The sequence below is a fragment of the Haemaphysalis longicornis genome, unplaced genomic scaffold, assembly GCF_048455015.1.
Source record: "Haemaphysalis longicornis isolate Haplotype H1 unplaced genomic scaffold, Haemaphysalis longicornis Haplotype H1 scaffold_10, whole genome shotgun sequence".
In the NCBI taxonomy this organism is placed as follows: Eukaryota; Metazoa; Arthropoda; class Arachnida; order Ixodida; family Ixodidae; genus Haemaphysalis; species Haemaphysalis longicornis.
This window is the reverse complement of record NW_027526204.1, coordinates 62,950,240-62,976,104: the sequence shown is the minus strand read 5'-3', so window position 1 is coordinate 62,976,104 and position 25,865 is coordinate 62,950,240. Positions and strand designations below refer to the sequence as shown.

General features: G+C 49.4%; 1 protein-coding gene across 1 annotated transcript in view; it reads left to right on the top strand.

Moving 5' to 3' along the window:
* Nucleotides 1–23,961, top strand: part of LOC144159871 (DNA topoisomerase 2-alpha-like) — a 68,010-nt gene extending 44,049 nt beyond the window's left edge. Inside the window, exons 7-10 of the mRNA XM_077691532.1 lie at nt 3,133–3,675; nt 14,796–15,113; nt 21,367–21,740; nt 22,995–23,961. Of these exons, the coding sequence (XP_077547658.1) occupies nt 3,133–3,675; nt 14,796–15,113; nt 21,367–21,740; nt 22,995–23,961 (2,202 nt within the window). The remainder of the gene's footprint in view (nt 1–3,132; nt 3,676–14,795; nt 15,114–21,366; nt 21,741–22,994) is intronic.
* The last annotated feature ends 1,904 nt before the right edge of the window (nt 23,962–25,865 follow it).

Genomic DNA, 25,865 nt, shown 5'->3' with positions numbered 1-25,865 from the left:
AAGACTCGTGCGTTTAAGGTCGTTGGAAATCAAAGCTTAAAATGACACCCACTACAATTGCCCATGCGACATCACTTGAATTAACGCACGTGCCTCTACATAGAGTGAAACCAGAGATTCTGCCCGCCGTTACCTGGAATACGCGGGGACGCCGTCCCAAACGCAGCAGCAGTGTCGGTCACGGCCGGCCTTGAGCGGCGGCCGCCGCACGTGTAGCCCGACCGTGAGTCGGGAGAAAGAAAACGGAGAGGAACGTGTTCGAAGGTTGAGAGAGTGGACACCAGCGATCCTGATGTGCTAGCTCGGCGCTATACCACTGCGCGACACAAGTGCAAAAGTGCAGACATACAAACAATCCGGCATGTTAGCTTGGCTATTCCCATTTATGCAGATTTAAACTAAATAGTTTAGATCTGTATATCTAAATCTAAACCGATACGTGCATGTACGCTAGTGGAGCCCTTCAGTGCTACCATTTGCCCGGCGATTTCGCGAGCCTCGATGTCTAACAGTCGCATTCTACATTTTGACTGTATCTCAGCCAGCTTAAATGCTGCTGATCTCTCCGTAACCGCCGTACTACCTTGCACCAAAGCGACTCGACGCCTTTACCCTTGAGCCATGCCACCCGCACCGCAACGCAAAAGAATACCGCTCACCCGGCGTGAACCTGGCTATCGTTTTCTTCCATCTTCTCGGGCGGTGTTCTCCTCGGCAGTGGCTCAGAAGCGCCGTGGCAACTGGTCCACCCAGCCATGACTCGAGGGTAGTCGGATATAGTGGCCGCAGGTGCTTCTTAGCTTGATGGAGAATCGCTTGCCAAAATTCGCAAATATTGTTGGTTACGCTTGTAAAAGCTCGTTGGTGCGGTGGGGTTTTTTTAGGGGAAGGAACCCTTAGCTCTTGAAACTCAACGTCGGCGGCGACGGAACAGCAGGCGAGAGACGATGAAGCCTGAATGTCGTAGCAAAAAACTATTCAAAACAACATACAAAATTTTGTTTACTCAAGCGGCTGACCGAGCGTGCTACCTTAGCAATCGCCTGAACTCTGCCACGCCAGAGGCATTCTTTCTTGGCGATCAACTCTCCAGCAGGTACGCCATGGACACATGGTTTGAACTCTAGCCATGAGATTGTGGAGGCCGTGGTAAGCAGAGCCACCAAAGCCACCAGCAACCATCAGTGACTGTTGCAAAAGAGTGCATCATTTAAAATATTTAGTTTCAACAACACGTGCTACAGAACGTAAGGCGCTTTAAAGGCGACTGGGCTTCATGCGTGCTAGGGATAACCTTACACATACGAGCTTCGCTTAGAACACGCGTGCGGTAGCACGAGCTGCTTGAAGCCTTCTCAGAACTCGGCTCTCTTTCCTTAGCCTGTAAACCAGTTAGCTACAGCCTTCGTCTTGCAAGAAATCTTTACAAGGCGGCTCCTTGTGCTCAGTGATTATGATAGCTCTAATGTGCCGAGAATAGTACCGGTGGAGTGTACAGTGTTCGACAGGTTCGTGACTTCGATCGAGGTTCACGGCACGGTGCCGCCATATATGGCCCGTCCATGGCAGAAAACCGTCGGAAAAGCAGATCTTGCGGAGCTTGCCCCCTTGGTTTGAACAGAAACCCTAGGACAGGGAAGTCCTGTCTGGGTCTGCTGGTGGCGTTGGCTACTGCACCTGACGGGGCCGCACAGCATGGCGTGGCCACAAACATTCAAGCTAACAACATTGTCGGTGCGTCGATGGCCGTTCGACGCTAGCCTGCCAGCCGTCGCTCCACGTGCTTGGTATGAGCTTGAGAAGGCGCACAAGGTGAACAAGGGAAGAGGGCAAGAAAATGCGAATAATGTCGCTGCTAGCGATAGCGTAGCAAGGAGGGTCACGCGTGTTAGTGGCCAAAATACACGCAGTGACTGACCGATTGGATCTCGGGCCAGCCCCACAATTCCGCCGCCTCTTCGGTTGTCTCAGTGATTGTATTCAGGACTTTGTGCCTAGCAAAAAGAAGTTAAAAATTGTGAGTGATCTCCCTCCGTGAAGGTAACGACCTCCGCCCCTTTTAAGCAGATTTCAGCGAGAAGTGTCGGGGCGTTTAAGCGCTGATGGTGGCCTGCCCCCTGAGGGATTCGGCACACACACACACAGCCATGTAGTGCTAAGCATCCGTGATAAAGTTGACTTGACTGCACAGGTAGAATAAAAATGCATGAAACCCTAGCCAATGTCCCTCCCTCACGCGAACAACTTGATGCTCAAAGATGCGTAGCTTGCATCAATGACGAAAATACCTTCTGAACCTGTTCGGGGGGTTTGCTGTGCTTGAACCCAGGTCCCGAAATCCTTTCGAGAGGAAAACAAGCATCCCGGTGTGTTCCACAACTGCGGCGCCACCATCAAAATCATACACAGTTTGAAACACGAGAGGACACGCAGAGGGACCTCGCTTTCCAACGCCCCACGATTCAAAGACATACGCAGCCTCGGGAATTCCCACTTACCGACCGCAAAACATATAGAGCCCTCATAGAAACCCATATAAGCTTCGCATGAAACGAGCCCTGTGCGTCCCTGTGGGTTCGCAACCAAAGAAAGCAAACCCAGGAAGGTGGGCTTTGGGGAATCCCGAGAACAAGTCTAGAGGAAATGTAGAACCGGAGTGAGGCTGACGGACGACGCGGCGTGCCAGCTGTCAAGGCCAGACAAGAAAATAAGGGGGGTTTTTCAGCGAATAAAACTGCGACATATGGTGCGGACTTGGAGAAAAATAATGAGGTGGAAAAAGCAAAGTAGAGCAGCGCGATTTCTCAAACGTCCTGGGTATTTCCATTCGTGTAAACCACCGAATAGAGCCGACCGTGCTAGCGTTTTCGTGGCATACCAGGGGTACTTAGCGCAGCGTCTCTACGTTTCATCGTCTTCCGTGAACGCGATGATCTGTCAGAAGGCCCTGGCGGTCGCAGCAGCCGGAACATATAACGGGGTTTCAGTGCTGCTGCTGTATTTGTTTCTGCAGGATCATGTTTTAAAGCGGGGGACCTTTCATCGATGATGATTCATCAGGGTAATTATGATGTGAGGAACACGAGACAGGACTTTCACGGCTCCCCCGTTCTTCCCTTTCTCCCTGCTTAGGGCCTCGGGACCAGCACATCAAAAGAAGCAAAAGAATATTTCAGCAACATAAGCCGCCACAGAGTCGAGTTTACCTACGAGGGACCTGAAGACGACCAAGCCATCGTGATGGCGTTCAGCAAGACCTGTGTCGAAGAGCGCAAGCAGTGGCTCACCCGATATTGGCAGGAACGCCGGCAGCGCCGGGAACAGGGTCTGCCCGAGCCTTACTTGTACAGCAGAGACACGAGCCGCATCACGTACAAGGAGTTTGTAGATAAGGAGCTCGTCTTATTTAGCGCCATGGACAACGAACGTTCTATTCCATGTGTCGTAGACGGATTGAAGCCGGCGCAAAGGAAGGTCATGTTCACTTCTTTACGACGCGCCGACCACCGGGAGATCAAGGTCGCCCAGATGGCTGGATGTGTCGCTGAGCAGTCGGCGTACCACCACGGCGAGGCATCCCTCATGGCCACCATCGTACACCTTGCCCAAAACTTTGTGGGCACAAATAATGTCAACCTGCTGCAGCCGATCGGACAGTTCGGCACCCGCCTGCAGGTGAGAGGCAAGCCCGGCAGAGCACTGCGGCCTCATTGCTGTTTGTGCCGTTCTTGTACGGCTGCTGCAGGGTTTGTTCAACAGGGCTTGTTTCCGCCTGGTGTTTCACGCGGGAAACTGCTTTCCTGCTTAGAAACCACTGACCACTTGGAGTAGACATTTGATGGGTGAAAGGAGCAAAAGTTTAGGTTACCACACTCGCCTGGAGCCTAACGGGTTGTGGTGTGAGGCCAACTGAAAGTTAGATTTCTGAAAGTCCGTTTTTGATATGGTTAGCTCAAAGTGTATGCTTCCGGGTGCGCAACAGGGCTAGTTAAGTTACTGAACTTCCAAGGCATAGGAATATTTCACTTTCTTACCTACAGTTTGGAATACTAAGTTTGTGGGCGCGCTTTTTGAGGCACCACTGTCTCTACTAGAGTGTGAAAATAGTGACTTTTGCGTTCGAAGCGAATACTGATCGAATGATGATGTAGTTCGACCACTCGAGAATGCAAGCGAATGTTTTCGAATAAAGGGTATTGGTTAGTGATAACCGAATAAAACAATACAGAAACTTAATAATTTCTCAAGAATGCTTTAGTAAAGGGCCCTTAAAAATGGGACGCTCGCTAAAGGGTGTTCGCACATCTTTCATGGCGCGAAAAAAAGCGTACACAAGCTATCCATTTACTGTCAGCTCTTTTTATAGTGCTACATTTTATATGAGCAAGTTTCATTTGATGTGGGTACCTCCACCGCACATGTTTCATTGTATGTATGTATTTAGCTCATACCTATACGTCCTTAAAAAGTAAAGAAGAACGGAATTTTTTTTTGAAAAGAGGTGGACTTTGAGGTAGTTAAAGTTGCCAGTCAGGTTTAGGAAATACTCGCGTATGGAGCAACGCCAGCCTTGAAACACTACTCTGTTAAATGCTCACTCTGAGGCATGCCCTCATGGCGTAATGGTATCATCCCCGTTTGCAAATTGCAATACATACGATGCCCGACTACTTGCGACTTGTTGAAAAAAATATGTTTCGCATTCGTTCAGCTGGGCTTTTAAGCATTCGATACGAAAGAGGGAGCGTTAAATCAATTTACCGAGCAAGAGGTAATGGTATAGCACGCCTGGCTCTCCTCGGCACGACTGGCTGTCCTCGCTGAGGTTACCAGATTGAGCTGGAGTCCGTGTTGGGGCTACCAAGGAAAGTCCTCCACTATTTAAATGAGGGGTGGGGAGTAGTTGCATAGCGGGGCTCCATCGGCATGCCGATGCTATGTAGTGTACCCAATGAACATTCATTATAAAGAGCACCAAAAAAGAGCTGTTGGTTTGGTAAAGATGAGGTGTAGGTGGGAGTGACGAAAATAGGGGTCCCTTTCGGGACATCGCCAGGTGGCTTCCTCCCGGGAAAGGCCTCAGTGAGTTTCGGCAATGTGCGAGGTGTGTGCGTAGCCACTGTACGCATTGATAGGGTTGGTCCGGTGCGAGTCACTCCGGTAAGTCCCTTGGTGTACGCTATCACAAGACGCTTCATGGTCGGGGATGGCAGCATGTCCTTGTGCCCAGACGATGCGTATGTCCACGGTGTTGAATGGCAAAGTGAAAACGCTTAGCGCTGATAGAGAGATTCAGTCAATCTGGCACTTTCAGCAGGCTGCGTGGAAATTGTTAATTGTCCCTGGTTTCGAGCGGGGAGTAACCGCTGCAACAATGAGCATTTCCTTGGCGACGTAGATGACGGTTGTGGTAGTAGTGGCGCCGTTGATGCATCGCCGAGTATGCGTAACTACCACCCAGAAAGATGCTTATCAGATGAGAAACCGCCCTTTGCGGTAGGCACGTGGGTGCAACCATACAATCTCACAATGCAACCGAACGTGGACTGCAAAGCGTCGTAGCTCCGCTGGCGAAATAGAGAATAGTGCCACCTGATGGACGAAGTTATAGCGGCCACAATTCATTCCGTGGTTGCGCACTGAAATGCCAATCGCAAAGGCCCGCAAAGGCCGCCTTAGGAATCGTCGTCCCCTTGCAAGAGTTGTTCTTATTCTGGGGTAACTTTACGGCCGGGGTGTCCGGTGTAGGGGGTAGGGGAATTGACTTCGTATTTATATCAACGGTACACTTGGGACCCACAGAAACGGATGGGAAGCCTTCCAAGTCCACCATGCATGATGCAGGCACGTAGCCAGCATGTTTTTTTTTTTGGGGGGGGGGAGGGGGGGGAGCAAGGCTGAATTGTTCGGAACCAACTCTTTCCATGGCAAAAAAAGAAAAACAATTCCCATAAATACAGAAGGCGCCAAATCATTAGCAGAGAACGACAATAAGGGAGAATGCAGCGCAAGAGGCGAGTTATTCCTAGATGGAAAGCAAGTTTTTGACACTGCAATAAAGCTAGTGCGTGTGCACTTTCCACCAAATTATCTCCACCAAGAAGGGCCGTACAGAGCCAGTGACGAAAACAGGAGTGACAAAAAAAAGGGGGGGGGGATGCGAAGGAGTCAGGTGCCTACTCAGGGAGACGTGCGGCGAATTCAACAAAAATGTCCGACGCTTTCTCTACCCTACTTCTCTCTCTCTGTCTCAACAACGGGCCGGCGAGAAGTACGTGAGCCATTTTATGACAGCAATTCTTAAACAACAGACACACATATTTGGGAAATCAGTTTTATTGAACACAAAGAACCAAAACACGGGTGCTTTCATAATCACAAAAGATGCAAAATGCTAACAATCGTTTCTAGAGCAAGCAATTTTAAAGAATGGCATTGCGATTGTTTTACTATAGAGTAAAATTCAATGCAAAAGAAAAAAAAAACGAACATGTAGCTTGTCCCGAAAGACCGGTTAACTCTGCGATTTTCAAACGTCGTGGTTTCTCCGTAAACACAGCGATAACTTCGTCGACACTGACTTGCATCCGGTGAATGGATATAAGGGTTAGACCACGAAGCCGCTCTTTAGACGTCCAGGTCCTCGAATATGTTTTCACTCTTTTCAGTGTCGAGAAGCTGCGTTCTGCAGCAGCTGTAGTCACTGGGAGCGTTGCCAGTATCTTGAGGAGTGTGTGAACGTTCGGGAAGAGGCCTTTGTCGCATTCAGCTAAAGCGTCCGTCGCAAAGCGGGGAAGTTCAATCTCTTACATGGCTTGTCATTTAGTTTTCCACATTTCCTATTCACCTTTTAGTGTAAGGATATGCGTTGCTGTCATATATATGAGGTAAAAATCGAAGGCTGGCTGCACAGATTCAAAATTGCCCTTGGAGGGGTGCTTTGGCTATAAAAATTGAAAACTTTGCAGTGTTTTCCGATGGTTCGCAAAGGGCCGTTTCAGGGAAGCTTTCAGGTCATATATGTATGGAATGAACGTGGCTCGCGTGTAGTACTCTTCCGCAGAACTACACGGGTAGTTTGCGCGGTATCTGTGCTCCTACCAGCCGTGGAATCTCGCACTTAACTCCGAACTCCGCCGCTCTATCTTGACACACAGAAAATATTTTGTGGAATTCTGCCTCCGCGTTAGTGCCAATCTCTTCGAGTTTAGTCAGCACCTGGTCAACCTGCTCCAAGGCGACGCTCATGTCAATAGCTGGGCTCTGTAGATACACAGACAAGTGGTGTGTAAGGCCTAGGAATGTCTCACTAACAGCGAGGCATAAAAAAAAGTTGAGTGCATGAACAGATTCGCAGATGGAGGCAATGAGCGGTGGACGCTGTTGCTTTATCTGGGGAGGTGTCCATGAACTCTTCAAGTGAGTGAACTATCTCAGAAAGTGCTTCTCCAAACAATGCGACTGAATCATGACGTTCCACCCACCTTGTTTCACAGTATCGGTGCAGCCGGCGGAAAGATTTTGTAGACGCTTCCAGATGCTTTTTCAGGACCGCTGTCCTTTTGGTTGATAGCCGAAAGAAAGTGAATACCTCACTAATTTTTACAAAGGCCCGTTGAATATGTTGGACAGCTGAGGCATCGCTCAAACAAAGGTTCAGGGAGTGCGAGGAGCAGTGCGGGTACAACGCCGTTGGGAAGTCATACCGGATGACCGCCTGCCCGCCGTTGAATATCGCTGCTCATCGCTGCTGCTCCATCGTATCCTTGGCCTCTCATCATGATCAAAAACAGGTCAAGATTCAGCAGCTCCCTTTTAAGTGTCAGCCAGGCTAGACGCACTGACATCGTCAACAGGTACGAAGCAGAGGAAATCTTCCCGAATGCTCGAAGTAGTAGGATCGACGTAGCGTACGCACAAAGAGAATTGCTCGGTTCGGGATACATCCATTGTTTCATCTGCAAGCACCCAAAAAAATCCGGCCTCGTTTACCTGTCTTACAATTTTATCTTGTGTAAGAATGCCAATTATCCAAATAATTTCATTTTGAATGTGCGGGCTGGAGTAAAGATAATTGCTGCCTGCTGTGCGAATGATATTGGCCAAAATGATGTCTCCGCCATTCGCTCTATAACGTAGGAGCGCCCTGAAGTTGCCGTCCTTCTGTAAGGGTTCCTCAAGAGAAAGACGCCCCGAATCCTTGTCACCTCTCAGCGCGAGGTCTTGAGGGCCGCACAGTAAAACTGTCTCGACAATCGCCCGCAACTTTGTCTTGTTGTTTTCGAGCTCGCCGTTTGATTGCTGATTAAGGTGTACGTGGAAACTGCTTGATTTTCCTCTGGCGACTCGGAGAAAGAATTCAGCGTCAACCGTTGCCGTCTTGTGGTATTCAGTCCGTGCATGATTCTCGAATGTCTCAAGGGCATCCTTCCACTTCGTAAACGGAACAGTTACGAGGTTCTTAAATGTCTGGTGAGAGCCTTTACCCGCTCCGCTCTTACGGCAAAAAGGTACTCAGGATTTGCAGAAAGCTCTCTTCCGCACTTGAGAAAATGCAAGCCATTCATATCGCTGCAGCCACTGAGACTGAAACGTGCGCTTTTTCCCGTTTTTGGCGACCCAGATTTCAAACTTGTAACTCGGGGTTGGCACCCATACGTTAGAGTATACCCGTTCTCGGATGTCATCGGGTATGTCACTGTTATTGACAAACATTCCAATATCGTTGTGACAAAGAGGGCTGACAGCTTCCACACCGTCCTCGCAGTCATCCGTTCTCTCAGCATCCAAGTCTGCAGGTACTGTGGCGTTTTCGGAGGTAGCTAGAGCCGCCTTCTGATAAAACAAGGCTTCCTTCTTAGATGCACGACAGAAATGAAAAAATAATCATAGATAAGTTTTCTGGCAATAGTTTTTACTTCATCTTTCAATTATTATTGTCGTAGGACTTATGCCAAGTTCCGCTTTTACAAGCACCCTAAATAAAAACGACTCCGACTATCCACACATTCAATACACTTCCGTTTTTGCGCCATATGCGCCTCTGTATAGTGCTCTTTGATTTAGACTAGATGCAGTCTAGTCTCGTTAATTCAAACACGATTATATAGAATTGACGTTGTAGTCCTACGGAAGTCATCTGTATTCTAATGGGCGAAAGCGCAGTCTTATCATCATCATGACATTGAACCCTTTTCATTCCCCAGCGGTTCGCTACTGTAACTGAACTTACTCCAATCTAATGCGCACCTTTTCTCCAAGTTATACGAGTCCAACAATTGCCTGCGCTTTGAAACCGAATATTGAACCGCAACCACGTTCGCGGGTTTCGTAACAGCCTCCCATGATCTCATCGAAGGGTTCAAATGGAGTATCATCGACTCATCGTCATTACGAAAAAGTGACGGAGCTTATTTTTGCGTGTAGGCGAACATTCGTCTAGTGTTCCAATGAACTGTAAACGGTGGGCGCAGCTTTTTTTATGAAAACTGCGGTGTAAGAAAAGACCTTTAGCATGCTTAATACAGCTGCGTCGCGTGTTTTTGCGTGTCCGACGTCGTGGTGACTGTGAGTAGCGCAAAAGCAGATATCCGTGCCTCGAACACAAACGCACTAGAGGACTTTTGCCATCTGTGGAGAAGGAACTGTCAAGGTAAAAGCCCTTGAATTAACACGCGAACGGTATTATACAATAAATTTAACTTCCACGGGAAGAACTGATCAATAAAAGAGGGGCGAACTGTACTTGTCTCTCTCCATCTTTGTCTTCTTTTTAAATCGTCAACATGGGAGCATCGTACAGTATTATTGTTAAAATCTGCTACCAATACCTCCAAGTGCAATTTTATATTGAAACTGCAAAAATTTGGTTTGCGTTAGACTGGAGTAAATTCAGCCGTCTGGGCTGGAAAAGAATGCGTGTTTTATAGATGGTGTAACCGGGCCGTCGTTTGCGGTCATGGAGACATCATTCCCAACGGCCCGATTAGCAAGCGGCATGGTTGTAGTGATAAGAAAACGAAAAAGCGTCGTGCAGTCATACCCATAGCAAGTGTACAAGATATTTAAAGGGATGACTGCACTCGCGCTATATGAGGAAAATTGCACTCCTCGACAGATGCATCGTGTTTAAAGAGTCATCGCAGAAATAGACATTTATGGCAAAACCATCTCAGAAGCTCGCAAACTGGGAATTACTAAGTTTCGCCTTCGCTAGAGCGGGTGTAACAAGCAAAGGCAATAAGAAATACGGGACCCACCTTCGGAACTTTAGCGAAGAAGGTTGTTTATTTCATTGCTTGTCCTGGTCGCTTCCTGGTCGTTGAAGTTGACCCCTGGATGGCACCTTCTGGCTGCATGGCACCGCGGCTGCGTGCTGTTGCGCCAGAGCGCCCCGACGCAAATTTGCTTGGTATGAAGGAGAGCCGAACAGAGGTACTGAATCGGCTGAATCATGACTCGCTGTGCCAGCCCGCGGCGAACATGCCCCTATATACATACCTGGGAAGGAGCGCCGAGGAGTCGCCCTCCCTTCTCCCTCTTCGGCGGACCCCAGCCAGTCCGTTCGTCGAATGCAAACTGTGGATAGCGGGGGGTCCTACTTGGAGAGGTATGAACAGCTCGCGCCAACTCGCGGCTGAAACGGACCTCCGGGCGCCGAAGGCGCGTCCCAGCGGCGCGGCATTCAACGGAGTCACTCAGCTGATAACTAATCTCGCACTTTTCTTCCTTTGGCATGTTGTGCATCCACTAAAGATGAAATCAGTCGCGATGTCACCGCCGTACTTGGGCGGTCGCATGCCCAAAGTAAGAGGAGACGACGCCGCCCGTGTACACTTACTGGGGAGCCGCATATCCGCTCATTCCTGTTTACTCCTTCCGCCACGCAGACGCTCGCCCGACGACACAGGCAGCGGTCGAAAGGTGGTGGGGTTCGCAGAGGCGCCAGCGGGGTCGAAAGGGTTAATGGGTCGTCAAGACGTCGCTTTCCATACAGAAATCCCCTTTTCCTAGCTTTCGGTTAGCTTCCGCCGTCAGGTCGCGGAAAAACTCTGCGTCTGCGGCAAAGCAAAGCCGTACGCACGCATGCGTGTTCTCACGCCGCGCAGCTATCAGTCAAACAAGGCACTTAGTTGCCATACTCCCTTAGTTGCCACCACTGCACGGCGGCGATCCGTGCTGCGGTGGCTAATCCGCTTGTCGGCGACTTGGAGCACCCCTACCCTCGGCGGGCGGAATGCGGCCCTCACGACCGTAGGTGATGACAAAAGCCGTGGGCGGCATCTCGCTTTCGTCGGCGAGCTGCGTGCTGACGGTTTCCCTCATTGGCGGCATGTGGCCGACGCCCGAGAAGCTGTTGTTCAACGAGTTCCAGAGCAAGGGAATGCGGGAACTGCTTTTCCGGGACTTCGACATTGGTGGTCGCGGGGACGTCGACCTTCGGCAGAAAGCGCCACCGGAGGCGACAGACTTTCAGCTACGAGAGGGGGAAAGATGCCCTCTCGGTGTGCGTGTGCGCGCGCGTGGGTGCATTTTGAACTCTTCGGACGTTTTCCTCATTGGTGCCTCCTGACCATTGCGTGGAGACAGGGAGAACAGGGGTGGACCGAACAAAGTCTATTTAATCTTCCGCCACGAGGAACGCAATGCCTGTTCACTCAGGCCCTGAAAATATAAATACTAGTACAGTCGAATCCACTTATAACGATACCGCTTATAACAATATATCGGATATAACGATGGCCAACGATTGCACCGTCCAATTTTGTATGCTTTCTATGGTAAAATAACCCGCTTATTACGATGCTCCCGAGCCGCGATATCGGATATAGCGATTGAATCCGCTTACCGCGCGCGCCGAAAATGCGAGCTGCCGCCGGCGCTGGCGCCGGCACTCGGCGCCGACAGCACGCGACGCGCCTTGCATCCCGTCCAGTCCTCAGAAAACGAGTCGACTGCGCCAAGCGAGAGGAGAAGCAGCTTTTCTTATGGTCGGCGCTTCACGGAGATGCGTCGGGTCTCGACGATTTTCTCCATGCCGACGATGGTGTGGAAACGTCCGAGTGCCTCAGTGACGAGGCGATCGTTGCGAGTGTGCGTGGTGCAGCGGACAGCGGTGAAAGCGACGACGACGACGACGCGGCTAAGCAGCCTACCCAGGTACCGTCATCGCACGAGGCCCAACGAATGATACAGTGCCTACGGGACTTCATTTTCGCGAAGGACCTCCCGCTCAGCTATGTGGAGCAATTAGATGCTCTCGAAAAAGATGTGCGTCAGCTTCGCGTGAAGCAGTCAAAGCTGACTGACTATGGCTTTTCTGCAAACGAGTAGTTGCACTACCTCACTTGCATGCTAATAAAATGTTTTGATCTCTCTTGTAGCTTTTTTTTTCTCGACCCGCTTATAACGATTATCGGTTATAACGATGGGATTTTCTTGGCACTTGGATATTGTTATAAGTGGACTAGACTGTATAACGCTTTCTTTCTTGATCGACTTGGTCCTGGTGGCTGCCCCGGCACGACACCAACCTCGTCCACTTCGACCACGATACCCCGCAGTCGCAACAACATGATCTTGCTCTTAATTCCGCGTTATTTTAAGTCTGTGGAAAGTTATGCGGCCTTACAAAATAGTCTTATTTAGTTGCGGGATAATAGCCGAAATAAGCGTAGTTTTAAAGAATAGTATGGTTGATTATTTTTTTTATCTCTGACGACTTATTTTCATTAGTATCTTTATTTGAAAAATCAGCGAAAGTAAAATTTTTTTCAATTTTCTTGAGCATGCGAAACAGCGGCGTGATTGTGCGCAATTGCTTGGGGAAAGGAACTTGTCGCTTTCTAACGGTATTACGGAGAACTTGTAAGATTTTGGCATTCTGCGTTCGTGTGCATTGCTGTGTGGTGACACCTGCTTCACCACGCCGGACCCTTTTGAAAGTTGGAAAGCCTCTCGTTTCAGTGTTCTCTGCAAAAGCAGTGCTCATTTGGAATTTTCGGCGTTCTGCTGCAAAGCATACTGGCCATAAATTGATTCATCTTCACCGATACCGACGTCATTTGCAGCGCTCTACCACCTGTACCTCTTTAGGCGCAAAAAAACTGAAGCAATCACTTATGGCAGAGAAGCCCGCACAAGCAGGGGTCGGCACGGCCTAATGGAGAGTGTAAAAAAAAGTACCCGTGGAGTGCGACAGGCGGCTTCAGGATATCATGAGTCACTACGACTCAAATCGATTGAAAACATGAAAGCGAGCTTCAAAAAATATAGCATTTTAGCGCTAAAATTACGTAGCAAAAAAATGTATACAACTGTGGGCTTAAATCATGAGTACCGGAGTTAAGAGCGGGTCTTCCGGCGCGGGGCAATCGGCACAAGGGCAAATGTGTTGGAAGCTTATGAGTACGGGGCTTTCCAAAACGGGGCATAACGAGTTGGGCTACCGGCGCGGCGAAATCGACACGTGGCTTTTGAAATCGTGGGCTTTCGTGCACCACCCGATTGGGGTGGCCGGACGCTGAATTCCTCGGCGAGCGTTGCTGTGCTTTCGGAATTGAAGTGCTAATGCTAAAATGCTAGCACTAATGCTAGTGCTAAGTGCTAAAATAAAGGTTCTTGGTTAGCTGTTCTTGGTGAGTTCCTTGACCATCGTTTGTTTTCCATTTGTTCCAATGCGCGTGCCGCTACTAGTACTCTCGCCTCTATTCTCTGGCCTTAAAGGCCGACTGGACGAATTTAGGGTGGTGGCCCGGCCCCCCTGGGCCCCCTCCTGCCTACGTGCCTGTTCTGCTGTGTAGTGAACCTGCGCATTTGTACTTTCGAAACTTGAAATATTGTGAAAATGTGTTTGAAGATTTATGATACGTTTGTTGGCACCGATGCGGTGTCAAATGTCGTGTTATTCGCTTTGACATCCGAAGCTTCCGTATATTCCGAAATGCGTTCATAAGTTACGTTGCTGAATAAAAGACTGGGCAAGCTTACTGAAAAACACTACGATCTGGATAATCGTTCCCGTCGGGACAAAATTATTATCCATGGTTTAGAAGAAGACTCGGCGCAGATGGCGCCAGCTTAATGCACAGTGTTTGAGAGTTTACAATAACTAAATTGCAGATTGATTGCCCACTTTTAGAACGCTGCCATAGACTCGGTAGGAAACCAGAAGGAACCGCACGCCCGTCATTTTGAAGGTGCTAGATTTTATAGGGAAAACTGCAATAATGTCTAGCGTGTCGCAACTCAAAGGTTGTGATTTTTATATTACTGAAGATTTCTCTCCGAGAGTAACAGCCATCCGAAAAAAACATGTTGGCTTCTTCAGAAAGAATTCGTGCAAACGATTGAGTGGTGAGGCTTCGATAGCACCCCGCCTTCATTGACTAAATTCATTACTCATGGGACGAAGCTTCCAATGCTCTTGTGCCGGATAGCAGCCATTCAGACAAGCAAATACATCGGGTCTCGCCCGGGAACACAACTAAACTTCAACGTTTGGTCCTTTCCTTCAAAGATGTCAAAATTTCTATAATGATTTTTAGTGTGGTGTTTGTGTGGTAACGTTTTTCACGCTACATGATAGCGCGTAAATACAAGGAAGAATATCCTGTTCGTGTGCAACTACACTGGGGCTCTTGAACTCATTGTTCAGTCCAGTCTGCCGCGGGGAGCAGAATATCGCAAAGGGTTTCAGGGCGCATATCGATGAATGGGTCACCTACTTTCAGGTTCCTCGTGTTTCTACCCTTGCAAGAGGAAGCCACCCTAAAATTTTGTTCTCCCTCACCCAGGGCGGAAAAGATGCCGCAAGTCCACGCTACATATACACGGCTCTGTCCCCTCTGGCGCGGCTGGTTTTTCCAGAACTTGACGACACCATTTTGAAATATGCCCACGAGGACAACCGTCAGATTGAACCTGAATATTTTTTACCGGTGATACCTCTGGTGCTAGTGAACGGGGCCGAGGGCATCGGCACCGGGTGGAGTACCAGAGTGCCCAACTACAACCCGCATGACATCATCAAAAGCCTCCTCCTGATGCTGGCCGGAGAGGAGGCCCCCGAGCTGAAGCCATGGTATAAAAACTTCCGGGGATCAATCGACCAGGTGGGTGCTTTCGGTGTTGCACTGGGGGGACAAAAGAAGAGTTCAGGCGAGAGTTATCCTCGGAAACTTATCGCGCTGAAAAGGGCGCTGTCAGCGGAGTCGCAGGGTTCTTTTGCAGGTGGTCGTGGTGCTTGCCGTTGCAATGAGAGTGTAGTGCTGCTAATTACGTAATGCTTAATTACGTAAAGCTAATTATAATTGCTAAAAATACGCAATTACGTAATGCTAATTCGTTTAGGTAGTTTTTTAAGCTTTTGGGCGCATTTTCTGTGACGTGGGACACTTTATTTTAGATATTTTTCAAATTTTTCACAAGAGCGCCGTGGGCCCCATTGCCACTATGTGGTTTACACTGCGCGCCTTTGCGGTTGCATCTGGTTGTCTGTGCTTTCTTGTACACCATTTTGGGCTCGCGGTTTTAGTTGTAGCCATTCAAGGAAACAGTTATAATACTTTATAGTATGCAGTTGTAGGCATAGTGCGGGGATGGCGCGCCTGATTGGTAGCTCTCATATAAGAGGAAGGCCGCGCGTGAGTCAGCCGGAGACACAAAACAGGCAAGAAAAAAAGGATGTGCTCTTGAGCTCGCTCAAAAGGAGATCCTGCCGCTTCAATGGAGTGCCCACGGTATGGACGTTGAGAACTTTAGGCACATTTACTGTTTTTTTATTACATGTGCAATTGGTCTAAACCTTTAAAGCATTCTTCTCAAATCTTGATTTTTTGTACCACACAGCTACGCGAACGGTGATAACATTATTTCTAATCAACATATTCGTATGAACTTCTGCGTGGTGTTTTTTTATATACAAACCTACGAAGTCAAGCTCAATGACCGAAAACAATTGACAAGTTTTTATACTATGGCCAATTTTCTGAAAACCAATCCGGCCGTATACCGAAATTTTCAGTCTTTCATTGATTACGCAACTTGGCTTAAAGATTCGAAGATCATGGAGGTTGATACACAGGTTATTGTCCTCATTACGTTCCTCCCAAGTCTTAGTTGAATTGCACCGACCGTTTTCTAGTTATTACTGTTTTGCACAACATGTATATTTTCGCATATTTATATTTATATAAATTTTTATTATGCATTTTTAGCAATATCAACAGTTCCGAACTATATAATCTTTACAAGTAAAAAGTATAATTGCAACGTTTTGACAAAAATTGCAAATTTGTTTCGAAGGTGGTGACCTACCTGAAGAACAGCTATCGATGAGCATTCTATCACCAATGTGCTCTTCTAAGGGGAATCATAGGTGGACGCGTTATTTGATGCTTATGTTGGTGATACCTGCACCGACGTGTTGTGTAGGTTTGTGCACGCATGTAAATGCACGCGTCAGCTGTTGATTTAGCGTGTGATATTGCAGGCGAGAAAACAGCCGTGAAGTTTTTCATTTGAATTCCCTTTCAGTTCAGCTTTTTATTTATTTATTTATTTATTTATTTATTTATTTATTTATTTATTTATTTATTTATTTATTTATTTATTTATTTTGTAGCGTTGATTATGGATCGGATATCAGCAATTAGCACAGTCGTCTATGCATGGACAATTCCCCTTTGGGGATATTCGGTGTGGTACACGCTCGACGACGAGAAGGCAGAAGAAGCGCTTGGCGCACGGGCCGATCCTGTATCGCGTCGGACCTTGCTTGCTTAGCACCTAGAATCTCGGCTTCTCCGCAGCTCTAACTGCTCGTTAGTGGTCCAATAAACCACGCTTCAGTTTGGTGGAGGTGCGGGGTAGGCAGGTACCCCTTCCCTTTTTCCCTTGATCTGCGGTCTGGATATTGGCAGGTACCCATGGCGGAGGCCGATCGCGCGAAAACCGCGTTCATCACTACTGACGGCCTGTATGAATTGAACGTTATGCCGTTTGGCCTGTGCAACGCTCCTGCCACGTTCGAGAGGATGATGGACACCATTTTGCGTGGCCTGAAGTGGAAAACGTGTCTCTGTTATCTCGATGACATAGTCGTTTTTTCTCCCGAATTCGACACTCACTTGAGGCTCCTGGAGCAGGTTTTGACTTGCCTTGCCAATGCCAGATTGCAACTCAACATGAAGAAATGCCACTTTGCGGCGCGAAAGTTGACCATACTGGGCCACGTTGTGTCGAAGGAGGGAATTCTTCCCGACGCCACCAAACATCGCGCGGTCGCCGAGTTCCCTAAACCGACCACCATGAAGGCCCTACGGAGCTTTATTGGACTATCTTCAGATTTCCGCTGCTTCATTCGCAACTTTGCCGCCATATTTGCGCCCTTGACGGCGCTTCTCGGCAAGGAAAGCGGTATTGGCGCTTTGTCGAGGGATTGCGATGAAGCCTTCGCAAAGTTACGGCGACTCCTTACTTCCCCGCCTATTCTGCGACACTTTGACCCGACTGCGCCAGCAGAAATCCACACGGATGCCAGCGGCGCCGGAATCGGTGCAGTCCTTGCCCAACGAAAAGCTGGTTTTGACGATTATGTCGTCGCTTATGCCAGTCGTACGCTCACAAAAGCTGAGTTAAATTATTCGGTCACGGAAAAGGAGTGCTTGCCAATCGTATGGGCGCTTACAAAATTTCGACCATATTTGTACGGCCGTCCTTTTGACGTTGTGACGGACCATCACGCATTGTGCTGGTTGTCGTCGCTCAAAGACCCGTCTGGCGGTCTTGGTCGCTGGGCTCTGCGACTTCATGACATCCGTGTGCTGTACCGTTCCGGCCGGAAGCATTCAGACGCTGACGCTCTGTCTCGCTCCCCCCTACCGGCGGAAGAATCGTGCTCCGTTTCTGTTGATGCTGGCCTGTCGTCCCTCGACATCACGGACATGCCAGGTGAGCAGCGCAAGGACCCCTGGATTGCTTCGCTTATTGACTTCCTCTCTGATGTGTCCTCTGCTCCAGAATCGCGTGTGCTGCGCCGACAACCTGCCCACTTTGCACTCCGCGACGAAATGCTCTTCAGGCGCAACTACCTATCAGGAGGTCGCAAATGGTTACTGGTAATACCTCGCCATTCGCGCACGGCCATATGCGCATCCTTCCACGCTGATCCCAGCTGCGCTCACGCCGGTGTGTTAAAAACCTATCAGCGCCTTCGCCTACGGTATTACTGGCGGGGAATGTACACGTTCGTGCGCAAGTACATCCAGTCATGCATCAACTGTCAGCGGCGCAAATCCCCTCCTGCTCCCGCGGTGGGTCCGCTACAGCCATTGCCGTGCCCCGAAATGCCGTTCGATCGCATTGGGATAGACCTTTATGGCCCCCTACCGTGCACAGCTTCTGGCAACCGCTGGGTCATTGTGGCAGTGGATCACCTTACGCGCTATGCAGAAACCGCTGCTCTAGCAACTGCCACGGCACGTGACGTCGCGTCCTTCCTGTTAACGCCGTTTCATACTTCGCCATGGTGCTCCTCGAGAGCTGCTCAGTGACCGAGGTCGCGTCTTCCTGTCGGAAGTCATCGAAGCCCTCCTGCGGGAATGTCGAATTGTTCACCGAACTACGTCGTCTTACCACCCGCAAACGAATGGACTCACAGAACGATTTAACCGCACTTTGAGTGATATGCTTTCGATATACGTGGCGTCGGACCATTCTGATTGGGACGTGATACGTCATTTGTCACGTACGCCTACAACACGGCTACGCAGACGACGACGGGATTCTCACCTTTTTTCCTGCTCTACGGACGGGAGCCGGCGTGCACCCTTGACACAATTTTGCCGTATCGCCCAGATCACACCGAGTTCGCACCCATTTCGGAAGTAGTCAATCATGCCGAAGAGTGCCGTCAGCTCGCCCGCTCACTCACATCTGAACACCAGCAACACCAGAAGCATAATCTCGACGCTTCCACCGCGGCTTCCACCTATAGGCCTGATTCACTTGTCTGGCTTTGGGTGCTATGCCCTACACCCGGTCTCTCACCGAAGCTTTTTGCAAAATATCATGCACCCTACAGAGTCGTCAAGCAAACATCACCAGTGAATTACCTCATCGAACCGGTTGCGCCCGCACCCGACCGTCGACACTGTGGACGCGAGATAGTTCACGCCAACCGGCTGAAAGAGTATTACGATCCTGTGGTCTCCTCGTCCCCTTGAGTCGCCAGGACGGCTCCTTTTCCACCGGGGGCGAACATTGTAGCGTTGATTATGGACGCGATCTCAGCAATTGGCACAGTCGTCTATGCAAGGACAATTCCCTGTTGGGGATATTCGGTGTGGTACACGCTCGACGACGAGAAGGCAGAAGAAGCGCTTGGCGCACGGGCCGATCTTGTATCGCGTCGGACCTAGCTTGCTTAGCACGTAGAATCTCGGCTTCTCCGCAGCTCTAACTGCTCGTTAGTGGTCCAATAAACCACGCTTCAATTTATTCAATCCTGCCAGCCGCCCTTCGGCAGCCATGGCAGGAGTGGTAGAGTGCAGAGTACGAACACAGAGTTTACACGCGACTAGTTATACGGCCCGCGAAAGCAGTAATGCAGTAAGCTTACAGATTGGTACGACACACAAGCACACGCAATCAGTAACATGGTCCACGATTCGCAAAGCGGCAGTAGTGCTCGTTACAAATCAAATGGCTACATGACCGTACAATGAAACCGGCAACACTAGTCTAATGCAAAACACAAGCAAAGTGCACTACGTGCAATGTCCTGGAAGTGGAACAAAAATAAATCTGAATTTGTCTTGTAAATACTGGAAAACACTGCGGAGAAGAAGAAAGACGAGCAGTGTGCATTACCGGCATGGTTGCAAGCTAACACGTGAAATAGGTAGCTGAACAGAACCATCAGCTCAACTAAAAGAGAAACAAGACTAGCACTTCAGTCATGCACAATTTTGAATAGCCGTTAAAAAACATTTTGATTATATATGTTAGTAACGTCACGTGGCAAAGTGTTCCATTCTGCTGTCGTTTTCGTGAAAAAAAAAGAAAGACGGTGCGCGTTTGTTCTCGTGAAAGACATGAGGATTGGTTTGTTGTGCTTCTTCCGGGTGGGTCGTGGCATGTTTAATTCGAGGTAGGTATTGAAGTCAAGCTTTCAATAACCATTGACTATGCTGTGTTATAATTTAGGTCTATGTAATCTGCGGCAGGACTCTAGTGTTGGTAGGTCAGAACGCCAGCGCAGTTCTGTCACGGATACTCGCCTGCTGTATGCGTTGTGAATAAATCGGCACGCTTTGTTTTGTACATCGCTGAAACCATCTTTGTGTGGGTCCCACACAGTGTCTGCATATTCGAGCAAGGGGCGGACCAGCGTAGTATACGCAACGGTCTGCGTTCTGATTGTACAGTGCTTAAGTCGGTGCCTTAGTAGCCAAGGTCTGCGCACCGCTGATGATGTAATGTTTTGTAGGTGTTGATTGATTGATTGATTGATTGATTGATTGATTTATTGATTGATTGATTGATTGCTTGTAGGGTTTAACGCGCCGACGCAACCCAGGTGTTGGGGTGCGCCTTAGTGGAGGGCTCCGGATTAATTTTGACCACCTGGGGATCTTTACGTGCGCCGAAATCTCGTACACACGGGCGTTTTTGCTTTTCGCCACCATCAGAAAAGCGGCCGCCGCGGCCGGGAATCGAACCCACGGCTTCGTACTCAGCAGCGCAACGCCTTAGCCACTGAGTGTATGTGTTATTCCAGGCGAAGTTTGAAGTTGTGGTTACACACAAATATTTGAACTCGTTAACAACCTCCAGTTTAATATTGTCAGTTTTGTAAGCACATTGAAACGGACAGTTTTTGCGCGTTATTGTTATCTGGCGGCACTTTTTTGTATTGAGGCGCATTTTCCAGTCGGCACACCAATTAATAACAGCTGTTAAGTATTTATTGAGAACTTTCTGGTCGTTTGCCGATTCAATAGGGACATATACAATGCAGTATGTAGAGGCACAGTACCTGGCATGAAAGAAGAGAGATGAACGAAGGGCTAGGTAAAATGTCCACAGAATGGAAACGCAGGACAGCATTAAGCGGTGATCGTGTATCGAGATGGGTCCCATCTATTGTGTCAGGCGTCTATCCCCTGGCAGCTACGTTCATTGTCGCGCTGAGTAGACACGTTTTGTTATAACCAGCATTTTACCTGCTTGTTTCGCTCCGAAATTCCGTTGCGGGCATCATATGTCGGGAGGTCGAATGGCAGCTCGATTGCCTAATGAATGGGATTTGCGTTTCCTCACGAAGTGTGGATTTTTCCTTTTTGCTTGTCACACACACTGCAGGTGAGCGAGAGCCAGTTCGTTATCAGCGGCGAGGTGTCGATTCTCGACGAAAAAACCATTGAAATCACCGAACTGCCGCTGCGGACCTGGACGCAATGTTACAAGGAGGGCGTACTCGAGCCACTGCTACACAGCAGCGACAGGCTAATCGAAGACTACCAGGAGTACCACACGGACACCACCGTAAGGTTTGTTGTGACGCTCAGCAAGGAGAAGCTCCGCCAGACCCGGGTCGAAGGACTCCACAAAGTATTCAAGCTCCAGACCACGCTCAGCACAAGATCAATGGTACTTTTCGACTCCAACGGGGTGCTCACTACCTACCGGAACCCTAGCCAGATACTGGAGGAGTTTTATGCCACCCGCCTCGCAGGGTAACAGCACTCTACTCTCTCTGTTAGCCGGGGTGGGCCACTCTCTTTTGATCCGGCGTGCGAACGTATGCCGAGTGAGTTTTTTGGGGGCTAAAACTTGGTGTGGAACCAGGTTCCAAGCGAGCAGACGGTGGAGGTGACACACTAGGAGCTCCCGTAGTCGTGCATGTGGCAAGAACACAATGCGGGTGTTCTCATGCAAAAGCTAGAGTAGGAGTTATGCTCGTAAGCTCTACGCCATCATTGTGGTACAAGTCGTTCTGTGTGTTGCAACTGAGCTGCTCCTGCCACGAGAGAGGAGAACCACTGAATTTGATACTAGTATGTATTTGGCATGGTATATCCGTCCCTCCACCGTCGTGCCGTCATGGGAGCCGTCGCAGCAGCTGGAAACGTGTCCGTCTAACTTCGCCTTGCCTGGAACATGCTTTTTCTGTAGAGCGTAGCGCCAAAATCAACAGGGACCCGTTTTTTTTAAACATGAAAATATTCAGGACGACAAAGCATTTCCCCTTAGATACATTTGCATTGTTGCAATAACATAGAGTAGTTTTTAACAAAGATGGTACCGCGCTTGATGTTAAAGGAAGCAAAAGAGGAACATTCCTTCACATTACGCGACCACAGACTAATTAAAGCACGGCTCGAAAAGTCTCTGTCACCAGACGTATGAAGCTATGAGTGGAATGGCTTGTGGTGATAGCTGAAATACTAGGAATGCCGATAGAGCGCAGACTCGGTGTTCGCACATCTTTACGCACGATGCTTATACCTTACAGGAAGTAACCTTCGTGGCAGCTACTCTGTTTTGCTCATTACACACATTTGTGTGCCGGAATTAAGAAAAAGTTCTGTCTTGTACTTGCCGGGTGCTTTAGGTAACACTAGCTGTCCCCAAGCCTCCAGTACCCTAATAGCGGCCAGCCACAGAAAACCGCTGCTTTTCTGATGCTTGTATGATCGCGGCACTTCTTTCCACAGGTTATTTGCAAGCTTGTGTAATGATTACTTCATTAAGACAGCCGTACTTCTTCACTATATTTTGGTTTTATGTAAATATGGAGAAGTGCGTTTGCGGGGCATTCAGAACAGCACGAACAGGACCTGTTGTCTTGAGGGTGCCGGCATATGGTTTGCCTGCTATCCTCAGAGAAATATCCAGTGAGGACTCCTAGCCGCTTGGTCTTAAGTGCGTTCATGTTGCTCAAAAGCTTTGTGATTTCAAACGCTGAAGCAGGGGCCCGGTTTGTGCAGGTACAAGAAAAGGTACGAGCATTACGTGGGCCTCCTCTCTGCCGAAACCAAAAAAATGGACAACCAACTGCGATTTACGGAAGAAATGCTAAAAAAAGGCATGACGATCGGCAACCAGCCCCTGGAGGACATGGTTAGAGCCCTGAAGAATCGCGGCTATGCACCTGACCCGGTGGGCGAGTGGAAGAAGCAGCAGGCGAGCTGTTGTAACGTTGACGAGGAAAGGGATATGACCGAAGAAGGTTTTGATGCTGGCCCTTACCTCTACTTACTCAAGACAAATATGCTGAATTTGTCGACCGAAAACGTAGGGAACCTCCGCCGCAAACTGAACAAAAAAAAACATGATTTAGAGGAACTCAGGGAGAAGACGCCTAAAGACTTGTGGCGAGAGGACCTTAGTGCGCTGCAGAAAAAACTTAGCGACATGGAAAAGGCCGAACAAGACAAGGCGTCGAGAAATAGGCGGGTGGAAACCGAGCCGTCGCCTTCAGGACGCAGAGTCAAGCCTGTCTTTTCTGTGCCTCACAAAGATACAGGACAGGCAGGAGCTGCGGCGAGCGACGAAAGTGAACTGGAGGACGCCGACCACATCCTGTCTTTCGAGACAGTTGGGGACGCCGGCGGCCACAGCGACAGGGACTCTGACAGTGGCGGCAGCTTTGGGCCAGGGGAAGAGCCCCTCAGTGGCAAGGGTCAAATACGAGAGAGTCTCTCCGATGCCCCCTCGGATACCTCTGCGGCGGAGAGCAGCTCGGCAGCTGCCCTTGAGCAAAAAGCGGACAGTGGCCCTTCCCGCTCCGCTCCAGCCAGAGGCGCCCGGAGGAAGGCGTCTGGTAGGGAGTCGCCCGCCAAGGGAAAGACGGTCTCCTCCTCAAGCAAGCAGGCTGCATCGAAGACGCAAAGGAAGAAAGCAGCGGCTTCCGCCTCCAAGAAGGGAAAGCCGGCCAAAAAGGCCGCACCCTGAAAGGACCTCACAGTGCTTTCTGAGCAAGGAGCAACTTGCGACCTTGCCTAACCAAACCCTTTGCAAAGCACATTCCCATTAGGACTGAACTGCACCATCTGGTATGGCTTTCGCCATCGCGGTGGTGCTTCCGCTATGTGTATCAGCTATGCTCGATGACTTCGGAAAGTGGTGTCTTACGCCGTTGGCATTCATGACGCTTGTTTACCTATTGCCGTACGGCCCCAGATAGTTTCTGCGGGTAGTGTGACCGCGGGATAGTAGTGAAATCACGTGTGTTGCCGAGGTGACTTGCCATTTCCTCGTCATGAAAAGGCTGCCAAATATCGTATCGAAGTTCTGTGGGAACTACGAGCAGCTTGCGTCTGCGACCGAGAGACGTTTCGTTTCGTAGGGGACGCCACGAGGCCGGCAAAATGATGAAATGTCGGTTCAGAACAGCCTCGACACGGCGGTCGTGCGTACGTCTAGGAAGTAAACCAGTGGCCGCAGCTCCGGGTCTGCGAGACAATCGGCATCAGCATGCACTCGGACGGTCTGCTACACCACGGAAATGTCCGGTTCTTAAAAACGAAGGCTCAAACGGGTGTCGTCGGGAGAGAAAAAGAGAAAAAAAAACGTTTATTTGAGCTTCCTGAAGTGGCAGTGGTTATGTTGTCCGGAAATCTACGCGGCGAGCCGAAAGCCTTCGCTCTAGATGCCAGGAGTTGCTGGGCGTCCACATGGCCACTGGACACCAGGTTCTCCCACAGCTCAGGAGTGCGCAGAGGGGATCGGAGAGACTAAAGTTTGGGGTCACACTCACACTGTATTTTAATATGAGATAGAATTCCTGGTTAAACACAGAAGTGGCTTTCAGCAGAATATTAACTAGGAAACATACGATGCAGGCGAACGGGGTGAGGAAAGATATTAGTTTGCTGTCAGCGGAGTAACAATTCTTCCTTGGACAGTACAGGGTGAGGGGGAGGAAAGTGTGGTTTGTTGCACCGGTAATATTGCGTTTTCTCTTGATATGTTACAAGCGGAATGAATTCGCAATACTGGATAGAAAGTACGCAGGCTTGCTGATGAGCAAAGTTGTTGCTCGTCAGGGACGAATGGCGAAAAGTCCAGATGATGTTAACTTTCCGGCGGGGTTGATGTGGCGACAGTAACTTTAAAGTAGAAGTGGTCACCCACCCGGCTAAGAAGCTTCAGCAGGCATCTGGGTATCCGGGATAAGGATTGGGCGCTTCGTTTGTGTTAAGGCGAAGGTGACAGGTAACTTTTCAGCCACCATTTTTGACGATGTCTTGATCGATGCACAAGTGATGAGGGCACCCTGTGGGGTGGCACTTGTTACTTTGTGTTGACCATTAGGGGGTACAGGCATCCCTATAGGTGACATCTGTTCTTATGCCAACAAAATGGCAGCATATCCACTCCGTGGACGATGGCGAGTGTACGGAGTAAGGGGACTCGAAACGACATCCAAGCTGCGCCCCGAATGACATCCGATTCACGCCCCGACCGTCGTTCGATTTGAGCCGTGAGTTGCACCTTGATTATTCCTTAAATGGAACTGCAACTCACGGCTAAAATCGAATTTCGCTTGAGTTTCGCTTGACTGTGGTGTGCACACGGATGGACGCGCACGATGGACGCGGACGCATATTGTGTGGTCCTAAGGTACTCCGCTCCGTTACAGGCGAGGGAGTAAGCCGTTTGACTCTCTGGTGCTGACACGGGGTCGTAGCCCAATACGGGGCCTCTAGAGAGGAGGAGGTGTTTCTTTTGTGCTTGTTAGTCCATGAAATGTTTTGTGTTGTGTATTGTGTTTTGGGGGTTTGGGGCACATGGGAAGTGTCTCTTGTTTCAAAGGTGTGAATGCAATTGCTGCGTGGTTGGTCTGGTTCATCTGT